The 19,709-nt window shown below is 33.8% G+C and overlaps 1 protein-coding gene across 1 annotated transcript; it reads left to right on the plus strand.

Moving 5' to 3' along the window:
• Positions 1 to 1,305: 1,305 nt before the first annotated feature.
• On the plus strand, positions 1,306 to 1,980 carry LOC108860358 (uncharacterized). The gene has a single exon (XM_018634246.2). The coding sequence runs from the start codon at positions 1,407 to 1,409 to the stop codon at positions 1,683 to 1,685; it is 279 nt and encodes a 92-aa protein (XP_018489748.1). The 5' UTR covers positions 1,306 to 1,406; the 3' UTR covers positions 1,686 to 1,980.
• Positions 1,981 to 19,709: the final 17,729 nt, after the last annotated feature.

The following is a 19,709-nucleotide window of genomic DNA, read 5'->3' on the forward strand; positions in this document are numbered from 1 at the left end:
AGTATTTTATGCGGGTGAGTGTGGGTTGGTGGATTTTGGATTGCGGCTACCCGTCGATCTTTAAAGTATTTAAAAATAAATATTAAAAAGTAAACATTTTTAAAAATATAGGAATTTAAAAATAATAATTTAAAATTTAAATAATGTATAATTTTTTCATTATAAATAATTTTTTCATAATAATTAAATTAAAGAATGATTAAAAAATATATATATATAACCCGCAGATAACCACAAAATTAAACGGAGCGGGTGCGGGTACAAAATTATTTGTTTGTTGATTGTGCGGATCATATTATTTTAACCAAAACAAAATTGAAAACCCGCAGGTTGACGTGTCAGCGGGGTGAATTTGACCAGGATCAACTTTTAAATTGCTATTATTTAATAAAGATATTTTGATTAAAATTTATACACATGTATGATTACAAAAATAAAATAAAAATATAATCAGAAAGAAAAAAATAAATATCAAAAATCAAATTTAGAACAAAAAAATAAATCCGCCCTTTTAAGGGCGGGTCAAAATCTAGTTTAGTTTAATATATAAGCGATAACACCTCTTCGATAACTCTTTTTCCCCCTAGACAAACCATATATATATACGTTTCCTCCTAAACATTAACTTCTTGTTAATTTTTTCTATGACTTGCTAACACACTTGTAAATGTAAAAAAAAAAACCATCCAGCATGATTTCAGTTTAAAAGGTCAATATACAAAACTTCTAAAACAATTTATTACACACATAGATATTACTGGTAAAACGGATTTATCAACAAAAGTGAATTATGTAATCTTATCAATGATAAAAAATGGAACCAGATTTTAAATGATTTTTTGGTAATATTAAAAGAAAATGTCATTCCCACCTCAATACATTTTATAAATGGAGAGTAATATTTTACGGAGTTCAGAAAAAACAACAACCCCATTTTTGTTTGCATTTAGAAATGTTCAGCCATTATAGATTATTAATAGCTTAGTTGCTATGATATTTTCATCTTAAGAAAACAAAATAAACGAAGACATTTCTTATCTTAATATAATGTCTTAATGATTCGCCAGTTAAAGCCAATAATCGCAGATCACGTTATCCTTTTCTTATATACTCCCTAATACGTGTTAAAATCTCAAGTGAACACGTTATTGTTAATAGTTCTAAGTTCTAACTCCTTTTAAAAATTCGATGCGAATAAATAATAAAAGCATCTGGAATTATCTGTTGTCCGAAGAGTATCCACCATAGAAAATAATTGTGAAACCATCAATGAATTTTTCTTTTATTTTACAACGTCAGTACAACAATACGAGAGGACATATTGTCATCACTATAAAATCCATCTTAAACTCGGTCCATCTATATCCTCTCATCCTTATCCAAATCCCTGGACTTTCAAGATTATTATGGCGACCTCACGACTGGCGAGATTTATAACCGAGGTTGCGCCACCTCAAGTTGTCACGGTGATGCGGCGAAGAACGGCGAAAGTGCTCGACACGATCAAGGAGGAAGAAAGAGAGGTTGGGACTGATCATTCCATGTTTTCATCTTCTCTGACTTCCAAAGTCTCACCGTTTACTTCTCCTTGTTCTGCTTCTTCCTCCTCTGCTTCATTCAGTTCTGGTCGGACATATTTCCCGGTTACAGAGAACCGGAGCTCTTTTCCGGTTTTCAAAAACTGAAACCAACTTCACCGTCTCCTGCCGAAAATAATTGTTTTCAGATGTAGTTATGTACATGTTTGCGTTGTTACGGGTAGTATGTGTGTGCGTAAATCTTGATGTGCCGATGAGCTCCGGCGATTCGGTCGATCAAAACCGGATCAGCATCGGGAAGCCTAAACCGGGTTGACTCTAATGTATGTATATCAGTCAGTATTTGGAAGGGACTATGTTCGTTTTTAATGTATTTTTGAATGAAATGAGCCCAAAATCAATAATTTTTGTAATCTATCAATACTATTAAAACATTGGGATTTTTTCGAGGCCACCTTCAAATTTTGAAATATATATCATTCTCTGCCCGTCCGTGGATAATTCTAATCTATGTTTTTAACTAAATGTATTTTTTTTAGGAAATCTCAAATAATAATTTTTTAATTCTGTATAATATTTTTCACATTTTTACTTAATTTAACATGTGTAAATATATTTTAAATTTATATTTTTTGGCCATATGAGTTAATATATATCTTGGCAACATATAATACACTATATATCGAACAAATTATCTATTTACCATATATTGCAATATTTTTTACGCATTTTAATTATCTAATTAAAATTATATTTTAACATTTAAACTTTTCAATTCAGAACAAATGAACAAAATTATTTATACAGAATGAACAAATTATATCTATAATTTATTCTAAATTAAAATTTTGTATAGATAATTGATTATTGTTCTACTACTACAAGTTTCACAATTTTAAACATAACTGATTATTTATTTAAGTTTTGAAATCTCAAGATATTTTTAAAAATATATTGTTTGCTATATTATAATAATAAGTAAACAAATCTTTCAAAAGTTTTCAATACGCAACCCATAATATTACGTCAATACTATAAAAACACAAAGGATTTTTTTTGGGTCACCTTGAAATTTTTGAAGTATTTACTATTTTCTTCTACTGGATAATTTTAACCTATAATTAGATTTCTACCGCACGGTTGTACGGATGTTGATTTACCTTTTATATACATAGATATTTAAATTTATGGTAAAGTAAAAAAAAATCAAATGTTCAGAACTAAAATAATAGGATTACATTTAGTAAGGAATCAAATAACAATAAGGAATTAAATATCGGTTTGTTAACCAATCGATTTTTAAAGGAGTTGATGGTTATATTAGGAGTGATATATTATTAAGCCATATTATTAATAATAAGTGAGTGATAATTGATTTGTAGTGAGAGTACATTTTTTTTTTTACAGAGTTGAGGCCCATTAGTTTCTGCAATGTGGGCTATAAGATTATATCAAAAGTGTTATGTGAGAGGTTGAAAGTGTGCCTACCGAAATTGATATCGGAAACACAATCGACTTTTGTACCAGGGAGGTTAATTTCAGATAATATTCTGATTGCACAAGAGATGTTTCATGGTTTAAGGACGAATAAGTCTTGTCAAAACAAGTACATGGCGATAAAAACGAATATGAGTAAAGCATATGATAGGGTGGAGTGGGATTTTATCCAAGCATTACTAAACAAACTAGGATTTGACCCACATTGGACGAAACTAATGATGGGTTGTATATCCTCAGTTCAGTATCGAGTACTGCTTAATGGGCAACCAAAGGGACTTATAATACCACACAGGGGACTTAGGCATGGGGATCCACTATCTCCATATCTGTTTATTTTGTGTACGGAGGCGCTGATTGCAAATATTAAGAAAGCGGAACAAGAGAAACAACTGACAGGAATGAAAGTAGCGAGAGTTTGTCCATCAATATCTCATCTACTATTTGCGGGCGACAGTCTTTTCTTTTGTAAAGCACAAAAGGATGAATGTGAAACTATTCTCAGGATTTTAAAGGAATATGAAGCAGTATCGGGTCAATTAATAAATTTTCAAAAATCATCAATTCAATTTGGACATAAAATTGAGGAACCCAAGAGACAGGAAATGCTAGGAATACAAAATATTGGAGGTATGGGATCTTACTTGGAATTGTCGGAAAACATAAGGGGCTCTAAGGTTCAAGTATTTAGTTTTGTACAGGACCGGATAAATACTAGGATCAATGGGTGGACCTTTAGATATTTTACTAAAGGAGGCAAAGAAGTTGTTATTAAGTCAGTGGTCACAGCTCTACCAAATCATGTAATGTCATGTTATAGACTACCACAGACAACTATTAAAAAGCTAACGAGTGCGGTAGCAAAATTTTGGTGGAGTCATTGAGGAAGTACTAAAGGTATACATTGGAAATCATGGGACAAAGTGTGTCTTCCTAAAAAAGATGGTGGGTTGGGCTTCAAAGATATTATGAATTTTAATACGGCAATGCTTGGTAAGCAACTTTGGCGGCTAATAAATAAGCCGAATACTCTTTTTTCAAGAGTTTTTAAGGGTCGGTATTACAGGAACGCTTTACCTCTGGAACCGATCCGCTTTTACTCCCCTTCATATGGTTGGCGGAGTATAATATCAGCTAGATCTCTGGTTAGCAAAGGACTAATTAAACGGGTGGGAACAGGGTCATCCATTTCAGTATGGAATGATCCCTGACTCCCAACTACTCGTCCGAGACCAGCAAATAAAAATCAAAATAATCTGTTTCCGGAACTTACGGTGGATTCTCTTATCATTCCCGGTTCTAGGACTTGGAATTCACAAGCCATTCGAGCTTTGGTGGACCCGCAGGATGTGAAAATTATTGAAAGCATACCACTTAGCAAAAATAATATGGATGACAAGGATGGTTGGCATTTCACTAAAAATGGAAGATATACAGTTAAATCATGTTACGAGGTGGAAAGAGTCTACCCAGATAAAGGAAATCCACCAATTATATTTGGTCCGACAGTAAATGATTTGAAAGCTAGATGCTGGCAGGTGAAGTGCCCCCCAAAAATGAAGCACTTTCTCTGGCAGATTGTAACAGGGTGTATGTCGGTCAGAAAGAATCTTCAAGCAAGAGGGATGAAAGGGGATATTGGGTGTGATAGATGTGGACATGCTGAGGAATCTCTAAATCATGTTTTCTTTGAGTGCTCTCCAGCCCGCCAGGTATGGGCATTATCAAAGATACCAACAAATCCACATGTCTTCCCTTCAGAAGCACTGTTTACTAATATGGATCATTTATTCTGGCGAGTCCTATTAAAGATGGATGATCATCACTTTGCATGGATTCTATGGTATATTTGGAAGGCAAGGAACAACAAAGTGTTTAGTAACCTGGATGTGGATCCAATGGACACTTTAAAATTGGCAGAAACGGAATCTAGTATGTGGGCAGCGGCACAAGAACTGGATGTAAGAAGAACTCTACCGCCACAAGCTATTCGACAAAACACAATTCCAGGGAGATGGTGTTTTACAGATGGATCGTGGAAGGACAAAGACGTTTTCTCGGGACAAGGCTGGTATAGCACCTTGGAAGGTTTTGAGGGACTAATGGGCGCGCGAAATGTTCGAGCCAGTATATCACCCCTACACTCGGAGGTAGAGGTTTAATTTGGGCAATGGAGTGTATGAAAAACCTACGACAGCTTCAGGTTACGTTTGCAACGGATTGTTCTCAGTTGGTGAAGATGGTTTCGGAACCAGAGGAGTGGCCAGCGTTCGCAAGTTATCTGGAGGATATAAAGAGTCTACAAAGCAGTTTCCATAGCTCACAGCTCATTCATGTACCACGAACGGAGAATTTAAGGGCGGATCGTTTAGCACGCAGTGCGAGACAACAATCGTCTTTTGTCGTTCACATGGATGCAGAGCTACCAGTTTGGTATGCAGAGTCTATATGAGTCTGTGTATTTGATGACAAAAAAAAAGTGAGAGTACATTTTTAAAATAATCACACGTGAATAATTTATTAAGGATTAAAATATGTGTTTCTTAACCAAGCCTGATTTATAGAGTTAATTCATATATTAGAGTGATATATATTATTAAGGATCCATTTCTAGTAAGAGTCCACTTTTTAAAAAAATCATACATGAATTAAGGTTGTGACTTCTCTTTTAATATAATAGATGTATTTGTTTTTTAGGAAATCTCAAATAACCATCTTTTAATTTTGTGTAGTCTTTTTCTGCTTATTTAATTAATTTAACATTTTAAATATACTTTAAATTTATACTTCCTGGCTATATGAATTAATATATATCTTGGCAACATATAATAGGCAACATATCAAACAGATTATCTATTTGCCCCATATTGCAATCTATTTTTAAGCATTTCAACTATCTAGGTAAATTATATTTTAAAATTTTAATTTTTCAATTCAGAACAAATTTCATCTATAATTTATTCTAAATTAAAATTTTGTATAAATAATTGATTTTTGTTCTATTACAAGAAAAAGACGCTTAAAAGTACGCAAGAAACAGACGTTTAAAGGCATAAGCTGAACTGACTGTAGGCATGTATCTACTTAAACAATAGTACAATGATGATTGGCGAACCGGTTATGACAACTACGAAGTAGAGAAGAAAGATCGAAAAAAGTAAAAATAAGAGAACAGATGATACAAAAAAAAACAAAAAATATTAGAGAGAAAAAGCTATGACAACGAATTAGTCTTTACGATGACGAGCTTACATTTTATTAAACGAAACCTTTAACTTCTGAATCTCGTTTACTATCTAATTATTGTGTTCTAAACCTTAATTACCGGCTTTAAGATTCAACAAAAAGTAACTTCTACTTTTGACGGATTCAAAAAGAGATGTGAAGAACACATAACTGCCACATTCACAATTTACCAAAAAATATGTCACACGCTCACATTAACATCAAATTTATCAAAGAGGTATAGTACCTTTGGTAGGATATACCTAAAGTATGATTTAAGATGCTTATTTTGTGGTTTTCTTGGGTTAATAAATGATCTAAGAAAACAATCTATGTGCTAAGTCGTCATTGGTTCCAACATACACTCAAACATATTCCATTCGTTTTATGTTAAGTGATATTGTAGAAAACAAATTTCGTTGTAAAATAAATATCATTTTAGTATTTCTATGCAAAATTTATTAATTATATTCTCTACCGTATTTTTTTATTGGTTGATATATATATATGTCTGTGGATAATGATGTTTTTATATAGAAGATATATAAAATTAAATGATTTCTTAGTCTATGTATACAAAGTAATATAAAACTAGAGGAGTGTTGTTTATGATTGACTTATGAGTTTTCCGTTAATTTAGTTTTCTTATTGCAATCACTGTAATTCAAAAGATGGATTCGTGGGTCAGTATGTTTTTGATTTTGAAATCAAATTTATTAATTACTGGCAGGTAATCTACGTTTTCTTAATAACAAAGTCATTTTCCAAACACAAATTATGCTTTTCAATAAAGGAAAAAGTGTTTTATCATAGCAATTAGCAAGCTCCACTCGAATAATTTGTTCCTCTCATATAAATTCCTGTAGTAAAATAAAGATAATGTAAGATTATAAATTTTCAAAGCTAACACCCTTGAAAGCGTGGCAAATTCTTGGTTTTACATTTGCCTCTGGATGATTTTATGTTCTTTACATAACGAAAAATGGGAAGGGGCAGGAGTAAAGTACAGTTTTTTTTACATCAAAATATTTTTTCATTACTCAAATAAGAAGTGGTATAATGAATCAGACCAGAATATAACAACTAACATATAACAATTTTTATGATTTCTTTCTCAATTTTTTTTAAAAAAAAACTTTTTATGATTTTTTTTTGTAGAATGTAAATAAAAAGTTGGCAATCACATTTTAAGCTCAAGTTATATAGACTATTTTGAGCTATTAAAAAAAACTATTTTGAAGAATTTAATTTTCTTTGTAGAAATGCTATCTCGTTATGTTCTGTATAGAAATTTGGTCATGAAATTTTAAAGCATTGTGATTAAATCTTTACAATTCATTTCAAAAATTTGGCAGATAAAGAGACTAAACATTAAAACAATGCTTTTTTAAACATTTTGTATTGGGATCAAAAAGTTTTTTAATGGAAATAAACTTTTAGTTTTAGTGAGATCAATATAAACTTTTTAAAGTAAAAATAAATAATTTTTATAAAATAGGGTCAGCTGACACCACACCTTACTGTTTGCCTCGGCTGCTGGTAATAGTTATATGCTTTCGATGTCCATTTTATTTGTTGGAAACTGTAAAACTATTACTGTATTGTTTTGAAAATTTTTAATTAAGTGTTATTATACTTTACAAATGTTTTAGTATATTCAATTTTTGGTCTAAAGGCCGAACGAAGAACTATTTGTTTGCTTTTGAATTCATTTCTATTGATTGTGATGTGTGCTTTTTAACAATTTGTACTTCTTACTTCTTACACATTTATTCTGGTTAGTCAGATAATGTGATTTTGAGAAAAACCTACAAAATAATTAAATTAAATCAAGATTTAATTTAATTTAATCGGATAATTTTAGTTTTACAAATTAAATGGCCTTTTAATTTTTGATTGGTTTAATTATTTGATTTTAAGAATATCTCGGATAAACCAATTAGAAAGAATAAAATTAAAAAATATATATGTTTGGATGAATCGAACCAAATTGTAATTTATTTGATCATTATATTATATATACTCATCAACAACAAAAAGTTATTTGATTAGACTAGATTCTATTCATAAGCTTTGTTCTGGGTCCAAATTCCATGCCTAATAATTTTATTGACTAGTGTGAATTGCTTTCACCTTCTTCTTTGCTTTTGTGTAATTGACGTATTTGAGACAAAGTCTTTTGGATAGTTACACACCCAAGACTTCGTCGAATTTTGTCATTGTCAAAAGTCAAGAGAACGTATTAATTTATGGTTAACTTGGTCCGTGCTCCAAGCAAATTTAAAGACAAAAATAGACATAGCTACTATTGACCGTTTGCCGTTGGATGTTACTCTTAAAACGGACACTAAAAATGTATTGGGTATTGATCAAGGAGGAAAAGGATCTTATTTAGGTTTATCTGAATGTTTTAATGGTTCTAAGATCAAACTACTCAGCTTTATAAAGGAAAATCTTTAGGGGAGACTAAACGAATGGTTCACGAAGGCACTATCTCAAAGAGGCAAGGAGATTCTCTTAAAGTCAGTGACTTTGGCTTTGCTTATATATGCTATGTCATGCTTCAAGTTGCTGAAAGATGTTTGTTCCAAGTTCACTAGTGCCATGGTGGTGTTCTGGTGGAACTCGGGTACAAATAGGAAAAGAAATTCCTTGGATATCTTAGCAGGAGCTATGTAAAGATAAAGAGTTTGGAGAAATGGGATTTCGGGTGGTGGAAAAATTTAATCAGGTTTTGTTAGCAAAACAAGCATGGAGAATCTGGTCGAACCCCAACTCCTTCGTCTCTCGGATCCTATAACATTGCTACTTTAAGCGCTTTTCTTTCCTGAAATGCAGCATAGGCTCTCGCCCTTCGTATGCGTGGCGAAGCATAATGCATGACATAGACCTTCTCTCTCAAGGCTTGTTACAGAAGATTGGTAATGGTGCGTCTTCCAGGGTTTGGATCGATATCTGGATCCTTGATAACGTCTCTCGAACACCCCAATACCGTCAAGACACTATGGTAGACACTACGGTAGATCTTTTCAGACTTTAGCAATACATTAACGTTGCTAAAGTCCGAGAAGTAATAAGTTCAGAAGATGTTGAGCGTGTGCTGAGGACAAAAATAGACATAGCTACTATGGATCGTTTGGAATGGGGGTTTTCTAAGAATGGCACCTACAACGTTAAGAGAGGTTACGTCTTAACAGAAACAGTGCAAATGCTCAGTTCTTCTCCTAGTCCAGGATTACCTCCTATTTAAAGGAAGTTATGGAAAGACCTATGGAAAACAAAAACTACACCAAAGATCAGGCATTTCATGTGGAAGGCTCTGTCTGGAGCTCTGGCGGTGAAACAAGGGCTTCGTTCACGGGGTATTTTGCTTGATACAACCTGCTCGAGATGCAGCAGTGCAACAGAAACTATATGTCATGTCTTGTTTCACAGCGATATCGCGAAGGAGGTATGAGCTCTGTTTGGTATTCCGCTACCCCCTTAAGGTTTCTCTGTTAGCTCAGTGTGGCTTAATTTTTTAGCACCTCTTAGCTCTGAGCAAGAAACTTCATTCGGAAGGATCAGCACATATGTCATTTCCTTAGCTATTGTGGCACATTTGGCAAAGCCGTAATGCTTTCTGTTATAAAAATTTTCAGTATGATAGTTCTTCTACTTTCTCCAAAGCTATTGAGGAGGCTTCTACTTGGCTCGACCTACAGCTCCTCCCTCCAGAGGTCACTTTTCTGAGGGTCAATGCACCTCTCCAATGGCGCAAATCTCCGGTTGGTGTTATGAAGTGTAACTTGGCATCTTTTTGGATGGACTCTTCTCAGAAGCATGGCTCTTCTTGGATTGCGCGTGATTCTCTTGGCATCCCAATCTTCCACAGTAGAAGGCAGTAGAAGGGCCTTCGCTCCAATAAACTCCAAGTTGATGGAAGAGTTAAGTACATTCAAGTGGGCTGCAGAAGCGTTACATAATTTGAGACAGCGGCGGAGCCAAAAAAATTTTTACTAGGATGAATTTAAAAAAAAATAATAATACAAAATATATTTTATATTTATTCATATTTATATTTAGATATTTTAATTATAATTTTAATTTAATTAATTAAATAAATGATAAAGTTAAAATATTTTTCAGAAATTGAGGTATTATCATATAAAATTGAAAATTAAATTATAAATATAAACGATAACTTTATCTATGGATTTTTATTTTATTTTTATGTACTTTATTATATGATTTGTAGAGATTAAGGTATATTGGAGAAAAAAATTTAGTTTTATTAAACACTAAAACATGAGAGCAAGATAACACTAACAACAAGGAAAAAATTAATAATAATTAATGAAAATTCATAAATGAACTATTCTCTTATTTTTATGAATATATTGTATGGTCGAAGCCCATCTCGTCCAAGGTGTGATCCAGCCCATCAGACTGATCCAGCCCATATCCATTGGCGCTCCATTTTTTATTTATATTAGTAATAGTTATGGTACATTTATGTATTGGTTCAATCTTATGACGGTCTAACCTACTTGTATATATACAAGTCTCTGCATCAATAATAATAAGATTTACCTTTACAACACGTTATCAGCACGAGACTCTGAAATCCCGAGCTACCTCAAAAACCCTAATTGATGGCGCCACTTCAAACAGCTCGTTCTCTCCAACCGTAAGGATCCAGACGACGAGCCACATACCAAATTGAAGCGCTTGACGAGAAGAATCCAACTCCGTCGGGCTCGCCTCTATCTGACTTCGGACGCGCCTTCACGCTCTATTCTAAGACGCGCCGTCAAGTGACCTAAAACCCTGAAATTCTAAAACTCATCCGACGACTTCAAGCCGCCGTTTCTCTCAAACCGTACGGACTCAGACGATGATCAACATATCAATTTAAAGCTCTCGACGAGAAGAATCCAGCGCCGCAAACCTCACACCAATCCAATCTCAGACGCACCTCACCTTCCGTTCTAATCCGCCCCGTCAGCTGCCCTAAAACCAGTAGCAGTTCATCCGCAAGCTCTCTGTCCTTAGGTGGTCCGTTTCAGAACTCCAAAACTAAAGGTAAATAAATCTAAAACTCACATAGAACCCACTGAATCGAATTTGGTTTGTTGTTAAAGGATATGACATCTTAAAATTTGCAAACCCCCTTAACAACCATAGATTAATAAGTCATAAACCCCATCTATGAATAAATCAAAGCTCTTTCACCAAAGTTTGATTCAGAGATTGTCTTACAATTAAAATCACAGTCTCAATGGCTTGTTGAATATCTAAGACCTTGCTGAATCTCTAAAACCTTGCTGATCTAAAGATCAGAATCGAAACCAAAACCTGAAATCGATCATCCCCTCAAAATATTAATTATGATCGATCTTCTAAAAAAAAGAGGGAAATTATCCAAATTTATATTTATCTGATTAAATTAAATAAAGTTTCTTAATATATTAAATATATTTTCGAAAAAAGGATTTTGGAAAAATTATTTTATGTAAATCAGATATTTTTCTATTTCTAATTGGTTTTGGTTTTTGCGATTTTAATTAATTACTTGATTAAAATAAAAGTGGTATTTATCTATATATTATAAATATATAATCTAAATCCTAATTAGATTTTATCTAAACTTTAAAATCGGATTAAATCTAAAGTTAATATCCGACCCCTTTAAAATTGGACCTTAACCTTATCCGGGTTCGACCTTTACCCTTTTACATGGGTCGAACCTTAACCCGGGCCGCCCCTCACACGGGCTTACCCTTTCGATGGGCTTACCCTTGCCCGGGTTTATCTGTATCCCGTATCAACCCGAACCTGGTTCGACCTCGACCTTGGTTCGACCCCGAACCTGGTTCGACCTCGAACTTGGTTCGACCTCGACCCATGCGAACCTAAAAACCCGTATGTACCTAAATCACCCGGTTTTTGCAACCTTTTGTTATTTTGTGTTTCTTGTTCCCACCCTGGTCGTAGTAGTTGATTAATTTGCTTGATCTGAATCAATCTGAATTTGTGATTGATTTGTATTCTTGATTCAAGCACACTGGTCGTATAAAATATTCTATTATGCATTTATAGAAAGTTTCCATTTATAGAAAGTTTCCATTTCTAGAAAGTCTTGTTTTCTTGAATTTTCCATCTGGAAATTGTTGCATGATTTCATGATCTTGATGCATCATATAGATTGTTCATATGACTGAAATTGCATTATAACTCTGATCATATAGCGTGCATTATATACTTGTTAGAAATTTTTGTTAGTAGTCCGTGTGATATATATAGAGTATTAAAATTTCTAAAAGTATATATATATATACATACTAGATTTCGAAAAATATATATGATTTCTAAATGGTTTAATACATTATTTCAGATGTCAGACTTGGATTATAATACCCTAGATATCTATGGAGAGAATTATCTAGAATGGGCAATGAATATCTCGGTTATACTAATGAGACAAGGTCTCAGTGATTGTATCATCAAGAATGATCATGGAACCGAGAATGAAAAGTATATGGAATTATCAGTAATGCATCATCACCTCACTGATGAACTGAGAAATCAGTACCGAGAGATTAAAGATCCTCGATGCCTTTGGACAGAATTAAAGTCCAGATACACTAAAGTGTTATTACCAAAGGCAAGACATGAGTGGATGAGCCTCAGATTCCAGGATTTTGAGTCCGTGGAAGAATATAATTATGCTCTATCCAAAATAGCTCATACATTGATGCTATGTGGTGAAAAGTTAACAGAAGAGATGTTACTGGAAAAGACATTCTCCACAGCAGATCCAAGAGATCTATTTTTGCAATATACCTTAAGAGAAAAAGTTTTCACCACCTAAAGTGAGCTGCATTCATACCTATTAAACAATGAGATAGGGATGAAGGAGATGATTATGAATCCAAGGGAGCCACGTCCAAAGTGACAAAAGGAGTGGCCTTGACCATTGTCTAAAAGCGTTTGACATTCTGTTTTTCTGATTTTATGTGTTTCATGTTTTGATTTTGATTTGCTTGTCATTTATAAATTTCTACAGTAATAATAAAAGTTGGTTTTAACTTTATATTATATTGACTGAATTGCTTGATGTTTTTTATTGCTAAATGACAAATGAGAACTTGATAAAAGTATAGTCATACCACGGCCAAGGCATTTTGCCTAAAGGGGCACGATTATATAAACCCAAAATTTATGACTCATTGACTTATAATGATCAATAAGAAAACATCACGTCCAATCAATCTGGCAATGGCCGTGGGAAGTGACATGGACGTGGCATGGCACCAGTAAGACATAAGGCCAATGACAGGCCATGGTCGACCCATTTTAGCCGCGGCACAGGCTGTGGTCGACCCAGTCATAGCCGCGGTACATGCCGTGGTCAATGTGTGTTTTCCAAACCACAATACAAACCTAATGCGTGCCATAGATGATCATCTTGACAATCTCTACAAAGAGAGTCAGAACATAAGAATGGTTTCCAAAATAGAAACAATGGGTAAAAGAAGGAAACAAAAGTTCCTACAGATTTTGAAAAAAAAATCGCCTAAGGCATAAGAGAAAGAGGTTATGGCTATATACTACTGATCTAGACTATGCCAAGGATCAGTATGAGTGATAAAGGCACAAGGCCTAGGTAACCAGCATGGTTGACCACGAAATTATATACTTAATGGCATGACCTGATTAGCCATCCTGATACAAAACATGATGCAGAATTGATATTTGAAAAGGCACAAAGAGTTATCCCATAAGAATCTCACGTGTGTAGTATGAACACAAAAGGAAAACTCCTTTCAGGCTATGATGTCCCAAGCATTTTCAAATATTATAGTATGTCCATGAGGGGGCAGTGAGGACAAATCCGCACATGTCCATACTATAGATCTACTCGGATTAAATTCTTAATGAATCTAGATGAGCCATTGGCCATAGATCCGAACCATTGGCCAAAGACCTGGGGACACAACGGATATCCGAAATATTTGTCCAAGACTTGGGGACACAAACGGATTGACATACATATTAAAGTATAAGCATCAGGCCATTAAAGTAAAGCATAGATATTTCCATCTCAATGTGATTACGGGTCATTAATCCAGACGCCATATTTGAGATATTTGGATAAATCCACCACAAATTTATGTGCCATATGAAATGGATCCTTAGAAGAGGATGAGGATGAGAATATATGTTGGATAGAAATGTTTTCTCCTACGATTTTAAAAGAATCTTGAGCCTAACATGGGTGATCTAATTAGTGGCCAAGAACACAGATTGCAAGAGATATGTAAATCTGATTTTTTTTCGAATTGATTATAGAACAGTTTAATATTTATGTGATCTGATTATCCAAAATTTAAAGGAGAAAGTTATAAGCTGGTTAAAGAATTAAAGTGTATAAGAGAAATGGAATGGTATTTACCACCATAGTCTTGGCAAGATCCTCGGACAAGTTAACATGATCTAAGACGTCCAAAGAAAGAAAGAGTTTATTCAAAGCTAGCTAATTGAATGCCAGACAGATTAGACTCGAAAAGAAAAGAAAAGAATGACTAAGTCATGAAACCAGCTTGCACCAACGATTTTGATGTCCTAGAGAGACACAATCAAGTTGCTACAGAGTCTATACAAGATAGACCAATAAGTTCCAAATGATATAGAATCATCGGATAAGAAAGGTGCATAGAATGATCCGAGTTTTGAGGAAACCATCCAAACATAAACAATGGCCGGCCAAGGTACCAGTAAATGGGTTTGGGACGCCAAACTCAGTACTAATGTTCATGAAAGCTATAAGGTTGCAACCGATTATGTTATGTCTGGAAGTGTATGGAACATATAAATGTCGACATATAAGATGATATAAGAAAGCGCGTAAAAGGTAGCACTTGCACTTGAACATATGAATATATGTGAGGATCATGAACCCACGATAATATAAGTGTGTACACTCGTAGGTTAGAATGGACCAAAGTGAAACGTGGGATATATATATATATATATATAAGTTAAGAAATGGAGGCGTGAATGGCCATAAGATAAAGAAGCTCCATTATTAAAGCCAGTGAATGGATCCTGTGAGGAATAGAAGTCGTGAGATATAATCATGTTATTGCACAAGGAACCTCACAGTGATCATGGATATATTATGAGAAATATAATCCAATGTGGTGAACACTACTGCAGATTTTCGGAATTTATAAGTCTGGATACAAAAGATGTAGTAAGCAGTAGAAGATTCACTGGATATAAAGAGATAGGAGTATCAGAGGTTATTGAGCTCAAAGGATCAAAGAATCAAAGATCGAAGATCAAAGATGAGATTAATTCTCGAGAACAAGAGTGTTCTAAGTTGATGATCTAGGAACCTCTGGATACATGTCCCAAACAGTTGAAAATCTTAAAGAAAGATTTGAGGCCAAGGCAAAGGATATAATTCTGTTTTGGGTTTACAGCTTGAGTACATTAATACTTGTGCATCAAATGGCATATACAGAAAGTACTCAAGAGATTTAATATAGATCAGTATCATCACATTGTCGTGAGAAATGTGGAACCAGAAAGAGATTTAGACAAATCTCGGATTTGATATAAGACTGTATGATCCAAGGAAAGAACATAGAAGTTCTCAGTCCCGAAATGCCATATCTCAGTGCCATCAAAGCCTTAATGTATTTGGCAACACATACGATCTATAATATATGTTTGACAGGAACATATTGTCCGGTTTTAGTTCTTGATCGACCAAAAGGGGCACTGGGACGGGATATGACATGTCCCAAGATATTTAAGGAACAAAAGGGATATGGAATTATTTTATACTAACCATAACAAAGTTGGTTTAGTTAATTTTGTTGATGCAGGTTATATGTATGATAAACATCATGTCCGACCTAAGACTGATCATGTCTTACCCATGGTGGTACAGTCATTACCTGGTGGTCCATGAAGCAGTCCACGACAGCCACCTCATCCAACCACGCAGGAGTTTTTAGACATGATCCAGCTTGTTCGTTTGGTTCGTGTGACAGCCAAAGATGAAGAATCCATCGACCATCCTGTTCGAGGAAGAACACAACTTGCATTACGGAAGCTCAAGGATAGCTACATCAAAGGAGACAGTACAAAGCACTTCCTTTACCAAGTTATTACCAGCCGCCATTCTCAAGGAGTTATACAGCAGATCAGAATGCATCATCTACAGGACATTCAGTGAGGCATTCATCAGGAGGAGTAATATGGTTGTACTATTTTTCCTTATCCATGGTTTTGTCCCACTGGGTTTTCCTGGAAAAGTTTTAACGAGGCAACATTAACATATTACGAACCTAGATGAGATGTCTCGACCAAGGGGGAGTGTTATGAATATATTGTATGGTCGAAGCCCATCTCGTCCAAGGTGTGATCCAGCCCATCAGACTGATCCAGCCCATATCCATTGGCGCCCCATCTTCTTATTTATATTAGTAATAATTATGGCTCATTTATATAGTGGCTCAATCTTATGAAGGTCTAATCTACTTGTATATATAGAAGTCTCTGCATATCAATAATAATAAGATTTACTCTTACAACACGTTATCAGCACGAGATTCTGAAATCCCGAGCTACCTCAAAAACCCTAATTGACGGCGCCACTTCAAACAGCTCGTTCTCTCCAACCGTAAGGATCCAGACGACGAGACACATACCAAATTAAATTATAAATATAAATGATAACTTTATCTATGGATTTTTATTTTGTTTTTATGTACTTTATTATATGATCTGTAGAGATTAAGGTATATTGGAGAAAAAAATTTAGTTTTATTAAACACTAAAACATGAAAGCAAGATAACACTGACAACAAGGAAAACAACGTTAGTTAATAATAATTAATGAAAATTCATAAATGAACTATTCTCTTATTTAATTAAGTTGGTTAAGTTAAAATTGAGCCCAATATTATTATTTAGGCTAAAACTGAACCCAAAATGATGATAATGTTTTAATTATGTTTGTGTTTACCTTTTTTTTTCTTTGTGGGGTCATTTGATTTTTTTAATGGGGTCACAGAAATTATTTAATAAGATAACACACATAATTTTTTAAAATAGGTCGGGTTAGCTGACTCCACTCTTTCTATACTGATTCCACTCCTGATCTGAGAGTCAAAAGTGTATGCTTTGAAATTTCTTCTCAAGATTTATGGAAGGTTCTCTCTTCACCTTGGCTCTTCCCCAGCTTATGGTTTGACATCTCTGTAATCTTAAGGGTGGTGCATAATTTTGAATACTCCCAATTACTGGTGGTTTCCGAAAAGACTAACCACATCTCTACTGAGATCGCTAGGAGCGTCACTAAGGATCACAGGTACCACTCCTATGTTGCTAATGGTGGCCCTCGTTGGCTTTCATCTAGGATTCATTCCGATGCTGCTGGCGCTTTGCAAGCATAATCTGTTATCCTACTCCCAAAACACGGGTGTGTTAGGAGTTCTTGAAGAACCTTCTCTATTCCTTTTTTTTGAGGGTTCTGTTGGTAGGCATCTACTGATGTCGTTTTACTTGTTTTTGATGTTCTTTCTTATTTTTAAACTCTGTTTTGTTCTCGTTTCAGACCTGTTGGTCTGATATTTTATAATGAATCATTTACCGATAAAAAAAGAAGAGAGTTGAAACTTTGAAAGATGTTTTATCAAAAAAAAACTTTGAAAGATGAATAATAATGACAAAAGATTAGTGTCGGAATTGACTTGAAATTGTATATTGATTTTGAAAAAAAAAGCCTTAAACATGTTCAATTTATATTTGTGACCAGAGACGAAAGTAGAGAGTAGCTTGTGGGGTCAGCTGACCTCACTAAAATTGGGAAATCATTTTTAGTATACTTTAAAAAAAGAGATATTATATTATTTTGTTAGAATTTAGCATTTGACCCCACTAATTTTAAGTATAAATCTTTAGATGTTTCCACTAGTTTTGTAAAAAAATATTTCTATAATAATAATAATATATACTTATATATTATGACCTTAGTAAAAAAATATTTATGGCTCCGCACTGCTTGTGACCGGTGTTTTTAAAACCGGACCGGCGACCGAATCGGAAATATTTTGGATCATGGGTCGACCTGGTTCGACCTGGTTCGATTTGGTTCGACCGGATTTAATGTATTAAACTGAATTTAATAATATTTTGTATATAATATGCATATTTTAGAAAATAGCAAACTGAAATGCAATAACAAAAATAAAAAATCTAATAGTTCAAATCTAAATCAATAGAAAAACACATTTAAAGTTTACTCTCTAGGTCACTATAAATTTTTATCATCTTTAAAAGAAATTATACACATTAGTGCAACGTTGCGACGGTTGTTGATTTTCATTGTGACAGTTGTTGATTTTCTGTGTTTGAATTTGGTGGAAATCAAATTTATTAATCATTTTCTTCTATTGCTTAGTACATCACAAAAGTTTTGCAAAGACATCAAAACACAAAAGTATAAAATACCTTGTGAATTGCATTCTTGCAGAAACGTCACAGACCAGTTGTTAAAACCGGACCGGCAAACGAACCGGATTTTTTTTGGGTCATGGGTCAATGTGGTTCGACCAGGTTCGATCCGGTTCGATCCGGGTTTTATTAGACTAAACTAAATTTAATGATATTTTAAATATGTATATTCTTACAAAGATAAAGATCATATCAAATAAAATATTTCAATAACCATAATGTTTAGAAATTTTTAAAAAGTAACAAACTAAAAATGTAATAAAAATAATAGAACAATGTAATAGTCAAAATCTCAAATCAATAGAAAAAACATATTTAATTTTTATTCTCCGTGTTTTTGTCACTCCAAATCTTCATCACCTTTACAAAATTTATAGACACATTAGTTAAAAATTTATACTATGAAATAAAATTAAAAATTATACCATGATTGAGTTCTTCAAATCTAAGTTTTCAATTCTTAAAATCTTCGAAACAAAAACAATACTTTGAGAAGTAGATACTTTGTGAGTTGCAGTCTTGCATAGACGTCAAAGACTCAAGAGAAAAATATGAGATGGCTTTACCTTATTAATCTGAATCCTATTTTTATTTTAAAAAGAAATTTTAATTGTTTTATTAATAAATTTTTGATTTAATATAAGAACCAGGGTTTAGCCGGTTCGTTGGGTCGCCGGTTCACGGGTTTTTAACGGTTCGATAGGGGTTTTTAACCGGTTCAATTATAGTTGGGTTTTGGCATTAACCCAACCCGCATTTGTGTCCGGTTCATGGTTGAACCTGGTCCGACCGTCGGTTCGGTCCGGGTTTAATAACACTGTCACGGACTCAGAAAGAAAAAAAACGTCAAAAATGACAATACTTTGTGAATTACAGTTTGTCACAAACTCCATTTTTATTTCACTTTTAAAACTAATTATTTTATTAATATTTTTT

This window comes from Raphanus sativus, chromosome 5, assembly GCF_000801105.2.
Source record: "Raphanus sativus cultivar WK10039 chromosome 5, ASM80110v3, whole genome shotgun sequence".
NCBI lineage: Eukaryota > Viridiplantae > Streptophyta > Magnoliopsida > Brassicales > Brassicaceae > Raphanus > Raphanus sativus.